The sequence below is a fragment of the Syngnathus floridae genome, chromosome 2 (genome assembly GCF_059516105.1).
Source record: "Syngnathus floridae isolate MCC-2025c chromosome 2, RoL_Sflo_1.0, whole genome shotgun sequence".
Lineage (NCBI taxonomy): Eukaryota > Metazoa > Chordata > Actinopteri > Syngnathiformes > Syngnathidae > Syngnathus > Syngnathus floridae.
The window spans coordinates 1,622,070-1,645,309 of NC_142414.1; the positions used below are offsets into that span (position 1 = coordinate 1,622,070).

The window sequence follows — 23,240 nt, forward strand, 5'->3', positions numbered from 1 at the left end:
TCCAGAGTGGCGGCCATCTTGGATTGACCCTGAAGTGCCCCAATGAACTCGGAATGAACCGGAAGTGCCCCAAATCAAACCGGAATTGACCCCAAATGAACCGGAAGTGACCTCAGGTAAACCGGAAGTGACCCCAAATCAAACCGGAAGTGACCCCAAATCAAACCGGAAGTGACCTTTTTAAACCGGAAGTGACCCCAAACAAACCGAAAGTGACCTCAGCTAGACCGGAAGTGACCTCAGCTAGACCGGAAGTGCCTCTTATCAAACCGGAAGTGACCCAAATAGACCGGAAGTGACCATATTTCAACATTAAGTGCCCTAAATACATACATTTGCACTAACTTTTGCAAATTTTGCCCGATTAAACCCGTTTCAACATTTTAACCCCAAAATTGAACTTCCTGAAGCCATTTTTTTCCTTTTGTTCCAAATTTCAAAAAAATTTGGTGCAATTTTTTTTCTTTTAATTCCCATTCATTCTCTATTAGGATTCAAGATTTGCTCTAACTTCTACATTTTTTAACAGATTCAATTCGTTCCAACTTCCAACTGTTCATCTTTTGCCTTCCTATTCCACAACTTCCCACTTACCAAAAATTCTCTGCAATTTTGTTTTTCTACTCCAATTTCTACATTTTTCAACTTATTCAAGCCATTCCACCTTTCAACTGTTCATCATTTTCCTACCTATTCCACAACTTCCCACTTACCCAAAATTCCAAATTTTCAATTTTGAAATTCACACCCAATTTTCCCAAATTTCCTTTTTCCCTTGTAATTTCTACATTTTTCAACCGATTCAACTCTTTTCAACATCATTCTGCAGCATTCCCCAAGTATTTATTCAACCTCTTCACCTTCACACGCAATTTCTTCAGGAATTGCAAATTCTAGTTATTATTATTATTCTACTTATTCCGCTCACTTTTTTGACGCTTAACTCCTTCCACATACTTCAACCGATTCACTCCGTTCCACTTTTCACTTATTCCAAATATTCATGACACGGCTGCTTACATTTGTTTTGTTCGAAAAATTTTCCGTTTTCACAAAATTCACGATTTTGTGGCATTTTTTTCCCCATTCATTCTTAATGGCAGATTCAACATTTCACATTTTTGTTGTTCCAGTTTGAAATTCACTTATTTCAACACATTCAAATCACATTGGGGACATTCCCAAACTTGCCAAATTCAAAAATTTCACGTTTTCACTTTTAAAATTTGCACACAATTTTGCAAAATTTCACAAAATTTTGTTTTTCTCTTCTAGTTTCTACATTTTTCCACCGATTCAACTCGTTCCAACTTTCAACTGTTCATCTTTTGCCTACCTATTCCACACCTTCCCACTTAGCAAAATTTCCAAATTTTCAATTTTGAAATTCACACCAAATTTTCCAAAAATTTAGTTTTTCCCTTCTAATTTCTACATTTTTCAACCGATTCAACCCATTCCAACTTTATTCATTTTGTTCACCTTATGCTTACCATATTCACCCCCTTCACCCCCACTTCCACAATTCAACCCTTGACCCCCACTTCCAGAGTGGCGGCCATCTTGGATTGACCCTGAAGTGCCCCAATGAACCCGGAATGAACTGGAAGTACCCCAAATAGAACCGGAATTGACCCCAAATGAACCGGAAGTGACCTCAGGTGAACCGGAAGTGACCCCAAATCAAACCGGAAGTGACCCCAAATCAAACCGGAAGTGACCTTTTTAAACCAGAAGTGACCTTTTTAAACCGGAAGTGACCCCAAATAAACCGGAAGTGACCTCAGCTAGACCGGAAGTGCCTCTAATCAAACCGGAAGTGACCCTAATAGACCGGAAGTGACCCAAATCAAACCGGAAAAGACCCCAAATGAACCGGAAGTGACCTCAGGTAAACCGGAAGTGACCCCAAATCAAACCGGAAGTGAGCTTTTTAAACCGGAAGTGACCTATTTAAACCGGAAGTGACCCCAAATAAACCGGAAGTGGCCTCAGCTAGACCGGAAGTGCCTCTTATCAAACCGGAAGTGACCCAAATAGACCGGAAGTGACCCAAATCAAACCAGAAGTGACCCCAAATGAACCGGAAGTGACCTCAGGTAAACCGGAAGTGACCCCAAATCAAACCGGAAGTGACCTTTTTAAACCGGAAGTGACCTTTTTAAACCGGAAGTGACCCCAAATAAACCGGAAGTGACCTCAGCTAGACCGGAAGTGCCTCTATTCAAACAGGAAGTGACCCAAATAGACCGGAAGTGACCCAAATCAAACCGGAAGTGACCATATTTCAACATTAAGTGCCCTAAATACATACATTTGCACTACCTTTTGCAAATTTTGCCCGATTAAACCAGTTTCAACATTTTAACCCCAAAATTGAACTTCCTGAAGCCGTTTTTTTCCTTTTGTTCCAAATTTCAAAAAATTTTGGTGCATTTTTTTTCTTTTAATTCCCATTCATTCTCTATTAGGATTCAAGATTTGCTCTAACTTCTACATTTTTTAACCGATTCAACTCGTTCCAACTTTCAACTGTTCATCTTTTGCCTTCCTATTCCACAACTTCCCACTTACCAGAAATTCTCTACAATTTTGTTTTTCTACCTTAATTTCTACATTTTTCAACTTATTCAACCCATTCCACCTTTCAACTGTTCATCATTTTCCTACCTATTCCACAACTTCCCACTTACCCAAAATTCCAAATTTTCAATTTTGAAATTCACACCCAATTTTCCCAAATTTGCTTTTTCCCTTCTAATTTCTACATTTTTCAACCGATTCAACTCTTTTCAACATCATTCTGCAGCATTCCCCAAGTATTTATTCAACCTCTTCACCTTCACACGCAATTTCTTCAGGAATTGCAAATTCTAGTTAGTGTGAAGGTGAAGACCTTCACACTATTGTTATTGCTGTCCTTTATTATTATTATTATTATTATTATTATTATTATTATTATTATTATTATTATTATTATTCTACTTATTCCGCTCACTTTTTTGACGCTTAACTACTTCCACATAGTTCAACCGATTCACTCCGTTCCACTTTTCACTTATTCCAAATATTCATGACACGGCTGCTTACATTTTTTTTGTTCGAAAAATTTTCCGTTTTCACAAAATTCACGATTTTGTGGCATTTTTTTCCCCATTCATTCTTAATGGCAGATTCAACATTTCACATTTTTGTTGTTCCAGTTTGAAATTCACTTATTTCAACACATTCAAATCACATTGGGGACATTCCCAAACTTGCCAAATTCAAAAATTTCACGTTTTCACTTTTAAAATTTGCACAAAATTTTGCAAAATTTCACAAAATTTAGTTTTTCACTTCTAGTTTCTACATTTTTCCACCGATTCAACTCGTTCCAACTTTCAACTGTTCATCTTTTGCCTACCTATTCCACACCTTCCCACTTACCAAAATTTCCAAATTTTCAATTTTGAAATTCACACCAAATTTTCCAAAAATTTAGTTTTTCCCTTCTAATTTCTACATTTTTCAACCGATTCAACCCATTCCAACTTTATTCACTTTGTTCACCTTATGCTTACCATATTCACCCCCTTCACCCCCACTTCCACAATTCAACCCTTGACCCCCACTTCCAGAGTGGCGGCCATCTTGGATTGACCCTGAAGTGCCCCAATGAACCCGGAATGAACTGGAAGTGCCCCAAATCAAACCGGAATTGACCCCAAATGAACCGGAAGTGACCTCAGGTAAACCGGAAGTGACCCCAAATCAAACCGGAAGTGACCCCAAATCAAACCGGAAGTGACCTTTTTAAACCGGAAGTGACCCCAAATAAACCGGAAGTGACCTCAGCTAGACCGGAAGTGCCTCTAATCAAACCGGAAGTGACCTAAATAGACCGGAACTGACCCAAATCAAACCGGAAGTGACCCCAAATGAACCGGAAGTGACCTCAGGTAAACCGGAAGTGACCCCAAATCAAACCGGAAGTGACCTTTTTAAACCGGAAGTGACCTTTTTTAACCGGAAGTGACCCCAAATAAACCGGAAGTGACCTCAGCTAGACCGGAAGTGCCTCTATTCAAACCGGAAGTGACTCAAATAGACCGGAAGTGACCAAAATCAAACCGGAAGTGACCCCAAATGAACCGGAAGTGACCTCAGGTAAACCGGAAGTGACCCCAAATCAAACCGGAAGTCATCTTTTTAAACCGGAAGTGACCTATTTAAACCGGAAGTGACCCCAAATAAACCGGAAGTGACCTCAGCTCGACCGGAAGTGCCTCTAATCAAACCGGAAGTGACCTAAATAGACCGGAAGTGACCCAAATCAAACCGGAAGTGACCTTATTTCAACATTAACTGCCCTAAATAGCTACATTAGGCGCTAACTTTTGCATTTATTGTCCGATTGAACCCGTTTCAACATTTTAACCCCAAAAGTGAACCTCCTGAAGCCGTTTTTTATCGTTTTGTTCCAAATTTCAAAAAATTTTGGCGCAATTGTTTTTTCTTTTAATTCCCACTCATTCTCTATGGGGATTCAAGATTTGCTCTAACTTCTACATTTTTTAACCGTTTCAACCCGTTCCAACTTTCAACTGTTCATCTTTTGCCTACCTATTCCACAATCTCCCACTTACCAAAAATTCCAAACTTTCAAATTTGAAATTCAACCATATTCACCAAAATTCTGTCGTACATTTCTATTTTCCACATTTCTCAAGAAATTCAACTAATTTCAACATCATTCGGCATCATTCCCCAAGAAGTGATTCAAAGTATTCGCCTTCACACGCAATTTCTCCAGAAATTGCATTTTCTAGTTATTATTCTACTTATTCCGCTCACTTTTTTGACGCTTAACTCCTTCCACATACTTCAACCGATTCACTCCGTTCCACTTTTCACTTATTCCAAATATTCATGACACGGCTGCTTACATTTTTTTTGTTCGAAAAATTTTCCGTTTTCACAAAATTCACGATTTTGTGGCATTTTTTTCCCCATTCATTCTTAATGGCAGATTCAACATTTCACATTTTTGTTGTTCCAGTTTGAAATTTACTTATTTCAACACATTCAAATCACATTGGGGACATTCCCAAACTTGCCAAATTCAAAAATTTCACGTTTTCACTTTTAAAATTTGCACAAAATTTTGCAAAATTTCACAAAATTTAGTTTTTCACTTCTAGTTTCTACATTTTTCCACCGATTCAACTCGTTCCAACTTTCAACTGTTCATCTTTTGCCTACCTATTCCACACCTTCCCACTTACCAAAATTTCCAAATTTCCAATTTTGAAATTCACACCAAATTTTCCCAAAATTTAGTTTTTCCCTTCTAATTTCTACATTTTTCAACCGATTCAACCCATTCCAACTTTATTCATTTTGTTCACCTTATGCTTACCATATTCACCCCCTTCACCCCCACTTCCACAATTCAACCCTTGACCCCCACTTCCAGAGTGGCGGCCATCTTGGATTGACCCTGAAGTGCCCCAATGAACTCGGAATGAACCGGAAGTGCCCCAAATCAAACCGGAATTGACCCCGAATGAACCGGAAGTGACCTCAGGTAAACCGGAAGTGACCCCAAATCAAACCGGAAGTGACCCCAAATAGACCGGAAGTGACCCAAATCAAACCGGAAGTGACCCCAAATGAACCGGAAGTGACCACAGGTAAACCGGAAGTGACCCCAAATCAAACCGGAAGTGACCTTTATAAACCGGAAGTGACCTTTTTAAACCGGAAGTGACCCCAAATAAACCGGAAGTGACCTCAGCTAGACCGGAAGTGCCTCTAATCAAACCGGAAGTGACCCAAATAGACCGGAAGTGACCCAAATCAAACCGGAAGTGACCCCAAATGAACCGGAATTGACCTAAGGTAAACCGGAAGTGACCCCAAATCAATCCGGAAGTGACCTTTTTAAACCGGAAGTGACCTTTTTAAACCCGAAGTTACCTCAGCTAGACCGGAAGTGCCTCTAATCAACCCGGAAGTGACCCAAATAGACCGGAAGTGACCTTATTTCAACATTAACTGCCCTAAATAGCTACATTAGGCGCTAACTTTTGCATTTATTGTCCGATTGAACCCGTTTCAACATTTTGACCCCAAAAGTGAACCTCCTGAAGCCGTTTTTTTTCGTTTTGATCCAAATTTCAAAAAATTTTGGCGCAATTGCTATTTCTTTTAATTCCCACTCATTCTCTATGGGGATTCAAGATTTGCTCTAACTTCTACAATATTTAACCGTTTAAACCCGTTCCAACTTTCAACTGTTCATCTTTTGCCTACCTATTCCACAACCTCCCACTTACCAAAAATTCCAAACTTTCAAATTTGAAATTCAACCAAATTCTCCAAAATTTAGTATTACACTTCTATTTTCCACATTTCTCAAGGTAATTCAACTCATTTCAACATCATTCGGCATCATTCCCCAAGAAGTGATTCAAAGTATTCGCCTTCACACGCAATTTCTCCAGAAATTGCATTTTCTAGTCTAGTTATTATATTTTATTCTCCACACTTTTTTGTCCCGCTTCTTCTTCCACATAGTTCATCCGATTCACTCCGTTCCACTTTTGACATATTCCAAATATTCACGAGATGAGAGCTTCCATTTTTCTCGTTCCGAAGATTTTCCGATTTCGCAAAATTCGCGAATTTTTGACAAATTTTTCCCCATTCATTCTTAATGGCAGATTCCACATTTCACATTTACGTCATTCCCCTTTTAAATTCACATCATTCAGCACATTCAAACCACATTCGGAATGATTCTCGACATTCCCAAAATTGCCAAATTCAGAAATTTTACGTTTTCACGTTCAAAATTTCGACAAAATTTCACAAAATTCCGTTTTTCACCTCTAATTTCTACATTTTTTGACCGATTCAACCCATTCCAGTATTCAACTGTTCATCTTTTGCCTACCTATTCCACACCTTCCCACTTACCAAAATTTCCAAATTTTCAATTTTGAAATTCACACCAAATTCTACAAAATTTAGTTTTTCCAATCTAATTCCTACATTTTTCAACCGATTCAACCCATTCCAACTTTATTCACTTCGGTCACCTCATCCTTACCATATTCACCCCCTTCACCCCCACTTCCACTATGCTTACACAATTCAACCCTTGACCCCCACTTCCAGTGTGGCAGCCATCTTGGATTGACCCTGAAGTGCTCCCAATGAACCTAGAATGAACCGGAAGTGCCCCAAATCAAACCGGAAGTGACCTTAGGAAAACAGGAAGTGACCTCAGGTAAACCGGAAGTGACTCCAAATGCAAACCGGAAGTGACCTTTTTAAACCGGAAGTGACCCCAAATAAATAGGAAGTGACCTTTTTAAACCGGAAGTGACCCCAAATAAACCGGAAGTGACCTCAGCTAGACCGGAAGTTCGTCTCATCAGACCGGAAGTGACCCAAATAGACCGGAAGTGACCCAAATCACCCCGGAAGTGACCTTATTTCAACATTAACCGCCCTAAATACCTACATAAGGCGCTAACCTTCTCATTTTATGTCCGATTGTGTCACACTGGCCGACCGGTTCGTGACACGGCCTCATGCCCCGCACGACCCTGGTTCGATCCCAGTGGTGGGAACTTTCTCCGGCCCACTTTTTCCATCATCCAGTCTGTCCTCTGCACCTCCATCACTGTCTGGTTTGGATCGGCCTCCAAACAAGACAAGCACAGACTGCAACGGACAATAAGGACTGCAGAAAAGATAATGGGAATCAACCTCCCATCTATCCAAGACTTGTACCTGTCCAGGACCAGGAAACGTGCAAGTAACATCTCAACGGACCCTTCGCACCCAGGTTGCAGCCTGTTTGAACTACTCCCCTCCGGACGCCGTTATAGAGCTCTGTACACTAAAACCAGCAGACACAGAGACAGCTTCTTCCCCCAGGCTGTCGCTCTGATGAATTCACACCACTCTTAGAGTCTCAGAGTCATTACTGTGCAATAACATCCTGCTTTCCACACCTTTTTTGTCTACACTGTTTGTACTATGTGTCCTCTCTGCATCCATTGCAGCCTGGTCATCCTAGAAGAGGGACCCTCCCATCTGTGGTCTTTTCTCAAGGTTTCTCATTTCCCCTAGCTGGAGTTTTGAGTTTTTCCTTGCCCTCTTGGAAGTTTAAGATCAGGGGATGTTTGAGAATATCTTTCGTTCTTCACATGTCCTGAGTGTTGTTGTTAGTCACCTAAATGTTGAACAGAGGCTGTGATTTACCGAAGTCAAATTCCTTGTTTGGCACGCTCAAACATGGCGAATAAAAAACTCTTGAATCTTGAATCTTGATTGAACCCGTTTCAACATTTTAACCCCAAAAGTGAACCTCCTGAAGCTGTTTTTTTTCGTTTTGTTCCAATTTTCAAAATATTTTGGCGCAATTGCTTTTTCTTTTAATTCCCATTCATTCTCTATGGGGATTCAACATTTGCTCTCACTTCTACATTTTTTAACCGATTCAACCCGTTCCAACATTCAACTGTTCATCTTTTGCCTGCCTATTCCACAACTTTCCACTTACCAAAAATTCACTACAATTACATTTTTCGACCTTTTTCCACATTTTTCAACCGATTCAACCCATTCCAAATTTATTCACTTTGTTTACCTTATGCTTACCATATTCACCTCCTTGACCCCCACTTCCAGTGTGGCGGCCATCTTGGATTGACCCTGAAGTGCTCCCAATGAACCTAGAATGAACCGGAAGTGTCCCAAATCGAACCGGAAGTGACCTTAGGTAAACAGGAAGTGACCCCAGGTAAACCGGAAGTGACCCCAAATCAAACCGGAAGTGACCTTTTTAAACCGGAAGTGACCTTTTTAAACCGGGAGTGACCCCAAATAAACCGGAAGTGACCTCAGCTAGACCGGAAGTGCCTGTAATCAAACCGCAAGTGACCCAAATAGACTGGAAATGACCTTGTTTCAACATTAACTGCCCTAAATAGCTACATTAGGCGCTAACTTTTGCATTTATTGTCCGATTGAACCCGTTTCAACATTTTAACCCCAAAAGTGAACCTCCTGAAGCCGTTTTTTTTTTTCGTTTTGTTCCAAATTTCAAAAAAATTTGGCGCAATTGCTTTTTCTTTTAATTCCCACTCATTCTCTATGGGGATTCAAGATTTGCTCTAACTTCTACATTATTTAACCGTTTCAACCCGTTCCAACTTTCAACTGTTCATCTTTTGCCTACCTATTCCACAACCTCCCACTTACCAAAAATTCCAAATTTTCAAATTTGAAATTCAACCAAATTCTCCAAAATTTAGTATTACACTTCTATTTTCCACATTTCTCAGGAAATTCAACTCATTTCAACATCATTCGGCATCATTCCCCAAGAGGTGATTCAAAGTCTTCGCCTTCACACGCAATTTCTCCAGAAATTGCATTTTCTAGTTATCATATTTTATTCTCCACACTTTTTTGTCCCGCTTCTTCTTCCACAAAATTCATCCGATTCACTCTGTTCCACTTTTGACGTATTCCAAATATTCACGAGATGAGCGCTTCCATTTTTCTCGTTCCGAAAATTTTCCGATTTCGCAAAATTCGCGAATTTACGACAATTTTTTCCCCATTCATTCTTAATGGGAGATTCGACATTTCAAGTTTACATCATTCCACTTTTAAATTCACATCATTCAGCAAATTCGAATCACATTCGGATTCATTCTCGACATTCCCGAAATTGCCAAATTCAAAAATTTCACGTTTTCACGTTAAAATTTTCGACAAAATATCACGAAATTTCGTTTTTCACCTCTAGTTTCTACATTTTTCAACCCATTCCAACTTTCAACTGTTCATCTTTTGCCTGCCCATTCCACAACTTCTCACCTACCAAAAATTCCAAACTTTCAAATTTGAAATTCAACCAAATTCTCCAAAATTTCATTTTTCTCGTGTATTTTCTACATTGTTCAACCGGTTAAACCATTCCAACTTTCAACTGTTTTGCCGACCCATTTAACAACTTCCCACTTACCAAAAATTCCAAATTTGAAATTTCAACAAATTGTCCAGTTTCATTTTTCAACTCTAAATTCTACATTCTTCAACAGCTTTAACCCATTCAAACTTTCAACTGTTCATCATTTTCCTACGTATTCCACAACTTCCCACTTACCAAAAATTACATATTTTCACCACAAATTCACCAAAATTTCATTTAACACTTCTGTTTTCCACATTTCTCAAGTAATTCAACTCATTTCAACATCATTCGGCATCATTCCCCAAGAAGTGATTCCAAGTCTTCGCCTTCACACGCAATATCTCCAGAAATTGCATTTTCTAGTTAACTATAAATCTACTAATTACAATAACCCCTAAAATCCCAGCCGATTTCGAGCATTTTCACTCATTTTGTAAGGCCTACAGAATATTGTGTGCTATGGCTATATACATATACACAAGCGGTACCAAATGAAAGATTGGACCCTCATCTTTAATTAGAAAAAAAGTACGATTCTAACTCATACCGTTCTTTAGTTATCACCATTTGAAAATAGTTTGGTTTCACTCAAATCAGAAATCAGACAAAACAAGGAGAAAATTAGGGGTTTTTTGGAAATACGTACTGTATTTTCCGGATCATAAATCACTTAAGAGTACAAGTCGCACCAGCCATGAAATGCATAATAAAGATGAAAAAGACATATATTAGTGGCACTGGAGTATAAATTGCATTTTGGGGGGAAATGTATTTGATAAATCCAACACCAAGAATAGACATGCCATCTTGAAAGGCAAATTACAATAAAAATAGAATACAGTAATCCCTCGTTTATCGCGGATATTTGGTTCCAAAAACCACCCGCGATGAGTGAAATCCGCGAAGTACGGTCACCAACAAGAAGTACTGGGCAGGCTAACGAGTTAGCGGAAAGATGCTAATTCGCGATCGTCCTATCATGCGAAAATGGACTTCTAAAGTAATGTAAACGAACATTTGGAGCAATACTACATTGTCCTAAAGGTTAGACACATGTTTCATCAATTTAGAAGTTTTATTTTGACTTTTAAATGTTTTTTTATTTGGAAAAAAAATCTGCGACGTGATAAACTATATATACACAAGCGGTACCAAATGAAAGCTTGGACCCTCATGTTTAATTAGAAAATAAAGTATGATTCTAACTCAGACAAAACAAGGAGAAAATGAGGTTGTTGTTTTTTTGGAAAGACGTACTGTATTTTCCGGATCATAAATCACTTAAGAGTACAAGTCGCACCAGCCATGAAATGCATAATAAAGATGAAAAAGACATATATATGTGGCACTGGAGTATAAATTGCATTTTGGGGGGAAATTTATTTGATAAAATCCAACACCAAGAATAGACATGCCATCTTGAAAGGCAAATTACAATAAAAATAGAATACAGTAATCCCTCGTGTATCGCGGATATTTGGTTCCAAAAACCAAATTTTGATATTACAGATCATTTTCCCATTATATTATTTTGGGGCTCAGGTAAACGGTCTTCACCTCCGATCACGAGAATAAATACTAAAATTGTAAATGTAAGAACATTATAACGTCTTGCTGTACATTTACAAACTAAGTCCTGGGCTCCAGTTTACTTTTCTAGGACTTCGAATGTAGCATTTGACCGTTTACTCGAGACTATCCAAGATTCAGTCAGCATCACCGTCCCTGAGAAGACTATAAAGTCCAGTACTACTCCCCAGAGCCCTGGATAACACAGGGAATCCTAAAATCCATCAGTCGTAAAAATAGTCCATACAAACACTACTTGAGAAATCCAACTATTCAATAAAGACGAATATATCTCCTATAAAAATAAACGTACACACATCATAAGGAAAAGCAAAAAACAACACTACATACAACTCTTACAGGCATCGAAGGGGGACAGCAAAGAGACCTGGAAGGTGCTAGATGAAGTCTTAAACAGGAGGCAAAAAATTACTTCGTTCCCCGATATTGATTACGCCACTGCCAATCTAGCACGAAATTACAATGGCTATTTTACCTCAATAGGTCTGAACCTTTGTAAGAAAATTAGCCAACCACAAGGATTATCCTTTAAACAGTTTCTCACTGGTAGTTACGCTCATTCTGTTTATATGGCACCTACTGATGGTACTGAACTTTTTAAGTTAATCTCTAATGTACGGAGTTCACGTACTGTTGGCGTTGATGGACTATCTGGCAAAATGGTAAAAGCCATTGCGCACATTATTGTAGAGCCTTTGGCCCATTGTATTAATATTTCCCTGCTTACTGGGACTGTACCCAAAAAGTTAAAAATATCCAAGGTCATCCCAATTTTTAAAACGGGAGATAAAAATGACCTGAGCAACTACCGACCGATTTCTATATTATCAGTTTTTTCTAAAGTGATGGGGAAGGTTGTGCATAATAGACTAAGTGGATACCTGGACATGCTGAATATTCTTGTTCCTTCCCAGTATGGTTTCAGAAAAAAAGAGTACGACATCTATGGCAATGATTGATCTTATCGAAAAAATTAATGACTACTTTGAGGAGGGGAAATGTGGTATTGATATTTTCTTGGACTAATCAAAGGCTTTTGATACCATTAATTTTGATATTTTACTACACAAATTACAACATTATGGTATAAGAGGTATTGCATTGGACTGGTTCAGAAGTTACAACGGAACAATATGTTCATGTAATGGAGAATAACTCCTCTTGCAAGCCTACAACCTGTGGTGTCCCCCAGGGATCTATTTTGGGGCCAATCTTATTTATTTTATACATAAATTATTTTGTAAATTCCTCCACAATCTTTCACAAAATTATCTTTGCTGACGATACTAACTTATTTGCATCACACAAAAGTCTTGAAATTTTGCAAGATTCTGTAAATACAGAACTAACTAAAGTGGCTGATTGGTTCAAATGCAATAAATTATCTTTAGATATTAGTAAAACGTATTACATGATTTTTAATTTAAATAAACATTTTAAAAACATAAATCACTGCCAAATTGTCATTAATGGGGAAGAAATTTAAAGAGTCAATGCTACAAAATTCCTGGGGGTCGTCATAGATGACTCACTCAATTTTAAATGTCACATAGATCACCTTGTATCCAAATTATCAAAATATGTGGGTTTATTTTAGAAAATCAGACATTTCCTTCCTCAGTCAATACTCCTGATTTTATATAAAACTCTATTTGAACTATTGCAATGTTATATAGGGCAACACCTTCTCTAGTCACCTTAAAAAACTTCACTCTCTACAAAAGAAAGTCATTAGGGCTCTGTCTTGGTCTGAGTTTAATTCTCCATCCCTCCCTGTCTTCCACCATTTTGAGTAATAAGTAGAATAATAATAATAAAGGACAGGAATAACAATAGTGTGAAGGTCTTCACCTTCACATTAATAATAATAAAGGACAGGAATAACAATAGTGTGAAAGTCTTCACCTTTACTACCGGAAGCCGTGTCAGAAAGCTCGGTGCACACTCACAAGTGCGTGTACGTACTCAGTAGTACGGACACAGCGCACTCGCGCTCTATTTCGCGCTCTATTTCTATCGAATTTAGAGCGTGGGCTGTGACGTCAGTATTCTTGTAATTCACGCAGTGAGCTTTCAGATACAGTTTTACGCTAAAGCCACCCACTAACCTTTACCTTGAATCCTTCCATTAAAATGAGTGGCCCAAGAAAAAGCAAGGTGGACACTTAGTCCCGAGTGTTTAAAAAACAATGGACAATTTGGCTCGACCTACGCGACGTGACATTCAGCCACATGAACATCAACATCAACCCGTCACAGATTTAGGTAAACGGACCAACACCTCGGAGCTCTCCTAAGAATTGCCACAACAAATTTTACTCCAGACTATGATGCACTAACAAAAAAAGGGAGACCAACAACACTGTTCCCACTGAAAATGAAGGGAAGGCTCTTAAGTTTGTTGTAAAAAAATGCATTTTGAGTATGATTTGTACAAATAGCAGGGATTGAAACTAGCGAACATTCACATTTTTAAACAATGCAGGATACTCAAGGACATTGATGCACCACCTGTTTGCGACTAATCTTAACCTGTAAAGTTCTTAAGGCTTACTTTAAGGAAGTGTTTCCCGTTTCCTCACCTCTGTCACCAGGTGTTTGTGTGTTAAAACTCTGCTCTGATTTTCAGATACCCCTCACCGTGTTGCAGTTTCGATTACTTTATTTGGATGTATTCTTTCAGCGATTCTTCAAGATGATATATTTGGTCGGAATGTTTGCCGTTTGATGTGATTTTGCCTCATAAGATAAACATCTTTCATTAATCTGACCTGCAGGCGCTGAAGTGATGGAGACTGTTATTCATAACAGTGTCATATTTTATGAGAATCACTGATAGCAGTTTTTTGGTGAAATGTTTTTTTAATGCTGTTAATAAATGCATTTGTTTTCAAAAAGCTTTTTTGGAATACCCATGCTTTACTACCTACTAAAGGCCAAAACCTTTTAAGCAATGACCTTTACATGTCGTTTATATTTCTTCACACAAACACTACATCCATCTGCTCCTGGTTCGGCCCCCGGTCCAAATTTAGAACCCAATTCGGCCCGCAAGTCAAAAAGTTAGCCCACCCCTGGTCTAACCTTTAGGACAATGTAGTATTGCTCCAAATGTTCGTTTACATCCCTTTAGAAGTCCGTTTTTGCGTGTTAGCACGATCGCGAATTAGCATCTTCCCGATAACTCGTTAGCCTGCCCAGTACTTCTTGTTGGTGACCGTACTTCGCGGATTTCACTTATCGCGGGTGGTTTTTGGAACCAATTATCCGCGATAAATGAGGGATTACTGTATTTGGACATGAGATTTCCGCCAGTGACAATACAATTAATCACCATTCCAGACACTAGGTGACAACCGAACTTGACAAACAAAGCCTGGAAACAATATGCATTACAATGCTTGTTTCCCTCCTGTAACGTAGACAACCTGTGATGGGAAAAAAAAAGCATGAAGCTAAGTTGGCGGGCCAATTTGTCATAACTCCCCCCGCCCTTTGAACCAGTTTTGTCCCGATTCTCAGTACTCACAAGGACATTGAAACCAGTTAATTGAAACTCAAATTAATATACAGTAGCAGAACAATGAGTCCGAAAAAAAGCCACAAAAAAGGTCTCAAACAAGTATTAACAATTGACAGTGAGGTGGCGCACTGGTTAGCACATCGGCCTCACAATTCAGAGGGTTTATTCCACCTCCGGACTCACTGTGTAGAGTTTGCATGTTCTCCCTGTATGGGTTTTCCCCGGGAACTCCACTTTTCTCCCACATCCCAAACACATGCTTGGTAGGCCGATTGATCACTCCAAATTGCCCATAGGCGTGAGTGCATGTGCAAATGGTTGTTCGTCTCTGTGTGTCCTGCGATTGGCTGGCAACCCATTCAGGGTGTCCCCCGCCTACTGACCAATGACTGCTGCTCTAGCACGTGGGGATAAGCGGTACGGACGGACGGGCAGATGGATTATCTCGCCTAAGAGTAATTGGGATCAAATTAATTTGAATGTACCCAGCGTTGTAATCACCATGTTTTGGTCACAAGCTTTCACATTTTGACTCATTAAAATATTAATGAAATAAACATGGCCACCAGTAAGGATTGTTCTAGTCAAGTCAAGTTTATTTGTATAGCCCTAAATCACAAACAGTCTCAAAGGGCTTCACATAGCCAAAAATTGACAATTATTCTCAAAGCATCCCCTGATCTTAAGCTCCCAAAAGGGCAAGGAAAAACTCAAAAAAACCCTGCCAGGGGAAAATGAGAAACCTTGAGAAGGGACCACAGATGGAAGGATCCCCCTTTCAGGATCACCAGGTTGTAATGGATGCAGAGAGGGCACAAGTAATACATGAAAATCAATGAAAAAATGGATGTCGGAGGTGCCCTCGATTGTCCTGGCAGTGTCTTCAAGGAGGTTGAGCTGCAGTTTCTTCATCTTGAATTGGTCCCCGAGAATCCAACTAGCCGCTATCAGCTTTTGCGCCACCTAACCCTCCCTGGCTGGGGAGGGGGTGGGCAGAGAGAACAAAACAAACTCTGGCCAAATCAGCCACTACAAGTTAGTTAAAGGCCATCTCATAGAAATGTGTCTTTAAACGTGTCTTAAATGTTTCTCCTGAGGTAGTAGTTCTAATATCCATTGGTAGGGCATTCCAAAGCTCTGGAGCCCGAATAGAGAATGCTCTAGAACCTGCAGACATTTTCTTGGTCCTCGGTGTAACTAAAAGACTAGCGTTTTGCGAACGAAGGTTACGAGACGGAACATAAGGAACGACTAGGTCGACGAGATATGAAGGCGCTAAGCCATGCAGTGATTTATAGGTTACTAGAAGAACCTTGAAGTCACATCTTAAATGGACCGGGAGCCAATGTAATTTGGCTAATATTGGGGTAATGTGATCACATTTTCTTGACCGTGAGAGCAGCCTCGCAGCGGCATTTTGCACTAACTGTAGACTTTTGATACTGGACTTAGGAAGACCAGAGGATAATACGTTACAGTAGTCCAGGCGCGACATGACGAACGCGTGTATAATAGTTTCCGCATCCCCGGTCGAGAGGATTAGACGAATCTTAGCAATATTACGAAAGTGAAAAAACGCAATCCTGGTTATATTCTTAACATGTTTTTGAAAGGAGAGCGTTTGGTCAAATATTACCCCGAGATTAGTTACAGTATCACTCTGAGTGATAGTACGGTTATCTATAGTTATAGTGGTTTCCTTAAATAAGTTTTGATAACGAGTAGGACCAATTATCAACATCTCAGTTTTATCTGGGTTAAGACGAAGGAAGTTGAGAGACATCCATTGCTTGATCTCCGCAAGGCACGCCTCGAGATTACAACAGTCCCGCGGATCTGTCATCGATAACTGCATATATAATTGGGTGTCATCCGCGTAGCATTGAAAACTAACATTATATTTACGTATTATGTCACCAAGCGGAATCATATAAATATTAAATAAAATCGGTCCGAGTACCGATCCCTGTGGGACACCACACGTAACATTATAGAGCTCAGAGGACGTATTGCCATGGACCACTCGGTGCGTCCTGTCTGACAGATAGGAATTGAACCAGCTGAGTGCTGACCCTGAGATACCAACACAACTTTTAAGACACCCTAATAAAATATCGAAGTCTACAGTGTCAAAGGCAGCACTAAGATCGAGTAGTAACAATGCAGACGACGTATTTGAATCCATAGCTATGAGGAGATCATTAGTCACTTTAACAAGTGCTGTCTCTGTGGAATGATTAAAACCAGACTGAAAAGAGTCATATCGATTATTAGCGACCATGTAATCAATAAGCTGCTGCGCTACTGCAGTTTTGCTATGAATGGGAGGTTTGAAACTGGCCTATAATTACTGAGACAGTCCGGGTCAGGATTTGCTCGCTTAAGTAGCGGTTTAATAATAGCGGTTTTAAAGGCTGTTGGCACTATCCCAGAGGAAACAGACAGATTGATTATATTTAAGACGGACGGTCCTAAAATTGGAAATAATTCTTTAAGTAGTTTGGCTGGAAGCAGGTCGAGTAAACATGTTGTTTGTTTAGCCGCACTAACCAATTTTGTAAGCATTTCAAGGGACACGCTTTTAAAATTTGAGAGGGTCATTGCATGATCCCCAGCGCTAGTAACCGGCGGAGCAATTGGAATGGTATTCTTGATCTCGTCCCTAATGGACTCAATCTTTTGAGCAAAAAATTTCATAAACTCGTCAGCTGAGTGGAAGGAGCTATCGGGGGTCGGCTGGCGCAGAGTTAGCTTTGCCACTGTATCAAATAGGTATTTAGGATTGTTTTTATTGAGTTCAAGTTCAAGTTTACTTTATTGTCAAAAATTCTATGTAACAGGGTTAGCACAGAAGATTGAAATTGCATTTGACCAGTCTCCAATGTGCAGTTTAGCTAAAAACATTTAAATAAGACATTGACATTAATCTCTTTCTTTCTCACACACACATACACACAACACACACAACACACACACACACACACACACACACACACACACAGCTAACTTACTCATACTGAATTTACAATTCTTTCTCTGACATATTCATTCACAACATAAACACAGACAATGCACACTTACACATTGCAGTCATTCAAACACTAACATGCTGATAAGACATGTGCAATACTATACAATAAAATACTCTCTCTCACATTCACACACACGCACACACACACACACACATACATACACAGCAGCAGAAGTACAATCAGTGGTCATAGAAGTAAAGTAAAAAAGTGTAGATCTGTGCATAAGGTGCAAGAGATTGAGATTAATGACCTGCGAAAAATAACGAGTTTTTGCTAAGATAAGCGTATCTTTGTATTTCAGGAGGCTGTCCTTCCATGCCTGATGGAAAACCTCAAGTTTGGTTAAACGCCATCTGCGCTCATGCTTTCTACATAATTGTTTCAGCGTACGTGTTTCATCTGTGAACCACGGAGTTGGCCATCTACGGCGAGTTTTCAGACGTAGCGGCGCCACAGAGACGATGGCTTTTAATAATGTCGCATTGAATTCATTTGTAAGATTATCAATTGAGCCGCTGTATGCGGGAAACATGGCGTTTGCCGGCGAGAGTAACTCAGATAGCGCAGTTGCAGTCATGGAGTTAAAATTACGGCTGCTATAATTCTGATTGCTCTCTTGTCTTTGACAAGGAACTCAGATAGCGCAGTTGCAGTCATGGAGTTAAAATTACGGTTCTCTAACACAATGTACAGGGGGGTCCTCCGTTTACTGCGTCGATCGGTTCTTATGCGTCAATGTAAACCGATTAGATTAGCTACCACTGTTGTTCATTTGAGCAGTCCACTTTGCACCCATTTGATTATGTGCAAACCTAAAGTAAACCAGGCTCTTACTGTTCCAGACACTCAATGTAGTCTATATATTTACTCAATATTTAGTGTTCTATGCACCTCTAATTAACATGAACTTTATTTTACTTCAGATATTTGGCATCCTCAAGGTTCCTTTCCAGGACCGTAGTGGAAGAGAGGGGCCCCTGCTCCGTCTGGAGGAGTTGGCTGACCAAAAGAATGCTCCATACCAGTACATGTTCCGACTCTGCTACCGTGTCCTGCGACATTCCCAGGAGGACTACCGCAAGAACCAGGTAAAAGAAATTGGGAGTATCTTGTGAGTCGAATGAAGTGTTTTCAACTGTTAAACTGTCAACTAAGATAACATTTAGAAATTAATACAACCACCATTGGTCGCCAGATTGTCTGGCGACGTGTGAACCCCTTGCTGTCAGAGCATGAATCAACTCCAAGTAACCTGTAACGTGTAGTCAATCTCGTGTACAATTATGTGTATATTGAAAAACAGTGTGCGCGCGGGTGCGTGCATATGTGTGTTTGAGTGTAATAATTTCTTTCATCCCAAAAAGGGGGATGCTGCAAGCAAAAAGGTTTGGACATCACTGGTATAATATAAGCCAAATACTTGAAACAAAATCATTTTTACTGGCAGATGCACAAATCAGCACCCCATTGCATTATGGGAAAAAAATGCTATGTTTGCAGCATTTAGCTCCAAGTCCACTCAAACATTATTTGGGAGTATGTGCGAATGAATTTATAAGTACGTTCAAATACACTTCGAGTTCATTACAACATATTTAAATTACTGCTGTTGAGTGATTACAAAAAATAATCTAGTTAATCACAGGATTTATAATTATTTAATCAAACTAATTGCATATCTGATAGAGATAGAGAAGAGAGACACTGGTTTGTGGCAAGTCAATGTTGCAACTCAGCAAGATTGCCCAACTTGCTTGAAATTTAGCAGCTATTTGACTAACTCAAAATAAAGATTTTGAATTCTCGGATATTACAAAATTGTAGTGCATGACTAATCAGTTGAATACATCAAGAAGTGTAACAGATTGAACTGGTGAAGGGATGGGGTCGAAATACAAAAAGTCCTGCCTAGCTACAAAAACAGATATGCTCAAACCTCATTGAATAAAGTACACAAGCAGAAAAGTATATTCACATATTAAATCAATAAAAGAAACATTTTAAGCATATAATTATACCTACACACCAAATCAATAAAGAAGACATAACTAGACATTTTTGATAGGTGGTAATGACAAAGATTTTTATAACTTTGATCTGATATATATTTCTGAGCACTTTGAAATAACAAATGTCTTTTGATATATTGCCTAAATAGCTTAATTACCCTTGAGGAACTGTGAAATGCATGCCTGATGTTTTTTCTCTAAATCATGGACACGGCCAGAGTCGTCTTGACCGTTCAGTACTCGATTATATCTTGTGTTTTGACTAAATGTCATATGTTGCCTAATGCGAGACGCCAGCTTTTCGATTACTACTGAACGCTCTGCACAGAAGTAAATATTTTGTTTAACAAAGAAAAGATACAGTTGGAAGCATGATTAAACTAAGAACATAATAACGTAAGCAAAGACATGGAGTATCAAAAGAACAAACTTTGCATAGTCAGGGAACAGTAATAGATTAATGATGTCACAGCCAAAAGCTCACATAATTTTGTACAAAATGACAAAATTGAAAGAATGATGAAACAATGAGGTGCGACAGTGTATGGGCAAGATTGGAGGAGAATGTTCACAGGAAGGTCACGGCAACCAGCAGGTGCCAGAAGGAGCCACCCAAAGACTCGGCCAAAGATGATCGCCAAGGCCGAAAGACGGGAGGGAAGACAACAGCCCCCACCCAAGAACTCGGCCAAAGAAGATCTCCAAGGCCAAAAGACGGGATGGAAGACAACAGCCCCCCCCACACACACACCAACAGCCCCCACCTACACACCGAATCGCCCATAACCAGCTCCCACTCCCATGGAATCAGAATCTCCTGCAAACCTGCCACACCCCTGACTCATCACCCATCAAACTCGGCCCACACCGGCATGTGCAACTGAATATAAGCTGACCAAAGAACCTTGAACGTTGACTTTTCTGAATGGAGACTTTCTGCTCTTGAAGGGCCCAGCGCTGTATTGTACTTTCCTGAAAACAGAGCTTTCTGAACAAGAATTGTGATTGAACTCAACCAACCTGTGTAAGTCTAATTTGTGCTTCGGTGTCTTAGCATTTTCCTAAATCTGAAGAAATCAAACGAGCATGCAGTGAGTAAATTGGATAACAGGTGATTGGCAACGGCTTTTGCCGTGAGGCGCAGATAACGCGCTCCCTAAATTGTGGACAAAATTTAACACTGGGCAACCAAGTGCAGAGCATTTAAAAAAAAAAAAAAAAAAATTGCACCACAGCTGAAATAGGTGTGTTGATTGATGACTTGTTGGTTCATGTCGATTTCAAACTGCACATTAGTGAATGATGGCTTCCTTCTACTACCATGATGTGAAACATAATGTTTAATTATGATTACATAGTACGTATTTGTGTTGCCGTGATATTTTACCTTAGAAAAAGAGCTCTTGCACATTCTTTATCCAGTGTTCTCTTGCCGTGAAAATTGACCTTAGCAAAACAGTTCTTTTATATTGCATATTCTTTATCCAGTGTTCTCCTGTCATATGTCTCGTAAAACCCAAAGTGGGTCCACACTTTCGAGTAGATACTTCCGGGTGGGCCTTTGATTTGTTTTTCGTTGTTGCTTGTATTTTGCGCCATTCGTGCATCTTCGTTAACTGACTTCACCGGCTGCTGTTTACGCCTACTTTGCCCTCATTTACGGGATTAGTGCCCCCACAAACAGGACAGGAGAGATCAAGTACTGATGGTGACAATGGGTTAAATCCCTAATATGTGTTGTATTACAAAATAAATCAATATTTGCCGTCAGTGTATTGATTATTTATTGAGACAGAGAGGACAACAATTTTTTACAATATAAATGCTTCCTCCCACCCTTAGTTACAATGTATTTGTCAGAAGAAAGTTTATTTATCTATTTTCCTGTTGTTTAACAAGCAACACTGAAAAGGGTAGGGATCCCTTACAATGCAGTTCTTACAGACCAATAAAAAGTCAAGGTCAAAGTCTGCTTTATTGTCAATTTCTTCACATGCCAAGACATACAAAGAGATCGAAATTACGTTTCCCACTATCCCACAATATACATACAAGTAAACAACACAAAAAGTAAGAACAAGAAGGCACAAACAATGAATAAATAAGAGTGATGAATAAATAATAAATAAACAAATAACATAATAAATAAGAGGAGCAAAAATGGAGCAAGTGTGCATACAACAGTCAGAATATAGCGCAAAAGTACAAGGCATATACAAGTACATATTCTAAACTGTGATTATGAAATGCTCACACAAATATTGGCTCCCAGAATTGATATCATTTTGGCAGATGTTATTAATAGTGACCAAACTGATTTTTTTTTTTACCAGGCAGACAACCTTATTATAACATGCATTGGTTGCTTATATTTTGTGCACACCAAAAGGCAGAAAAATGTATGTTACAGAACTTGTCATTTCCTTAGACAGCGAAAAAGCTTTTGACCGTGTTGAATGGCAATACCTTTTTGCCATTCTAAAGAGATTTTAATTTGGTCCTTGGTTTTCGAAATTGATCAAGACACTATACCGATCTCCTGTAGCTGCAGTGCGGATGAATAATTCAACGTCAGATTATTCAAACTGAACAGAGGATGTAGACAGGGCTGTAGTCTTAATATCTTTTCGACTTCGCAATTGAATCATTGGCAATAGCTCTCAGAGGGGATAACATGATTGCTGGAATTTCTCGAGAGGGAATCACTCACAATGTTTCCCTCTATGCAGATGATTTATTGCTGTATATTTCCAATCTGTCTGTGTCCGTACCTCGGCTGCTCGAAGTACTTAATGAATTTGGCAATTTATCAGGATACAAATTAAATTATCCAAAGAGTTGTTCCCAATGAACAACAATGTTTAGAATTCTCTGTTTATCCCTTTAAGGTGGAAAAAGATTCATTTAAATACTTGGGTATGGTCACCCGCACAATGCATTGATTATCCATCCAATCACCCATTTTCTTCCGCTTATCCAGGGTCGGGTTGCGGGGGCAGCAGCTTTAGGAGGGACTCCCAGACTTCTCTTTCCTCAGCCACTTCATCCAGCTCATCCCGGGGATCTCAAGGCGTTCCCAGGCCAGCCGAGAGACACAGTCTCTC

The 23,240-nt window shown here is 39.4% G+C and overlaps 1 protein-coding gene across 6 annotated transcripts in view; it reads left to right on the top strand.

The window, feature by feature from the left end:
* itpr3 (inositol 1,4,5-trisphosphate receptor, type 3) overlaps window positions 1-23,240 on the top strand; it is a 469,401-nt gene that overhangs the window by 151,181 nt on the left and 294,980 nt on the right. For all 6 annotated transcript variants that reach the window (XM_088368417.1, XM_088368419.1, XM_088368416.1 and 3 more), the window contains one exon: window positions 19,051-19,215. In XM_088368417.1, the coding sequence (XP_088224543.1) occupies window positions 19,051-19,215 (165 nt within the window). The remainder of the gene's footprint in view (window positions 1-19,050; window positions 19,216-23,240) is intronic.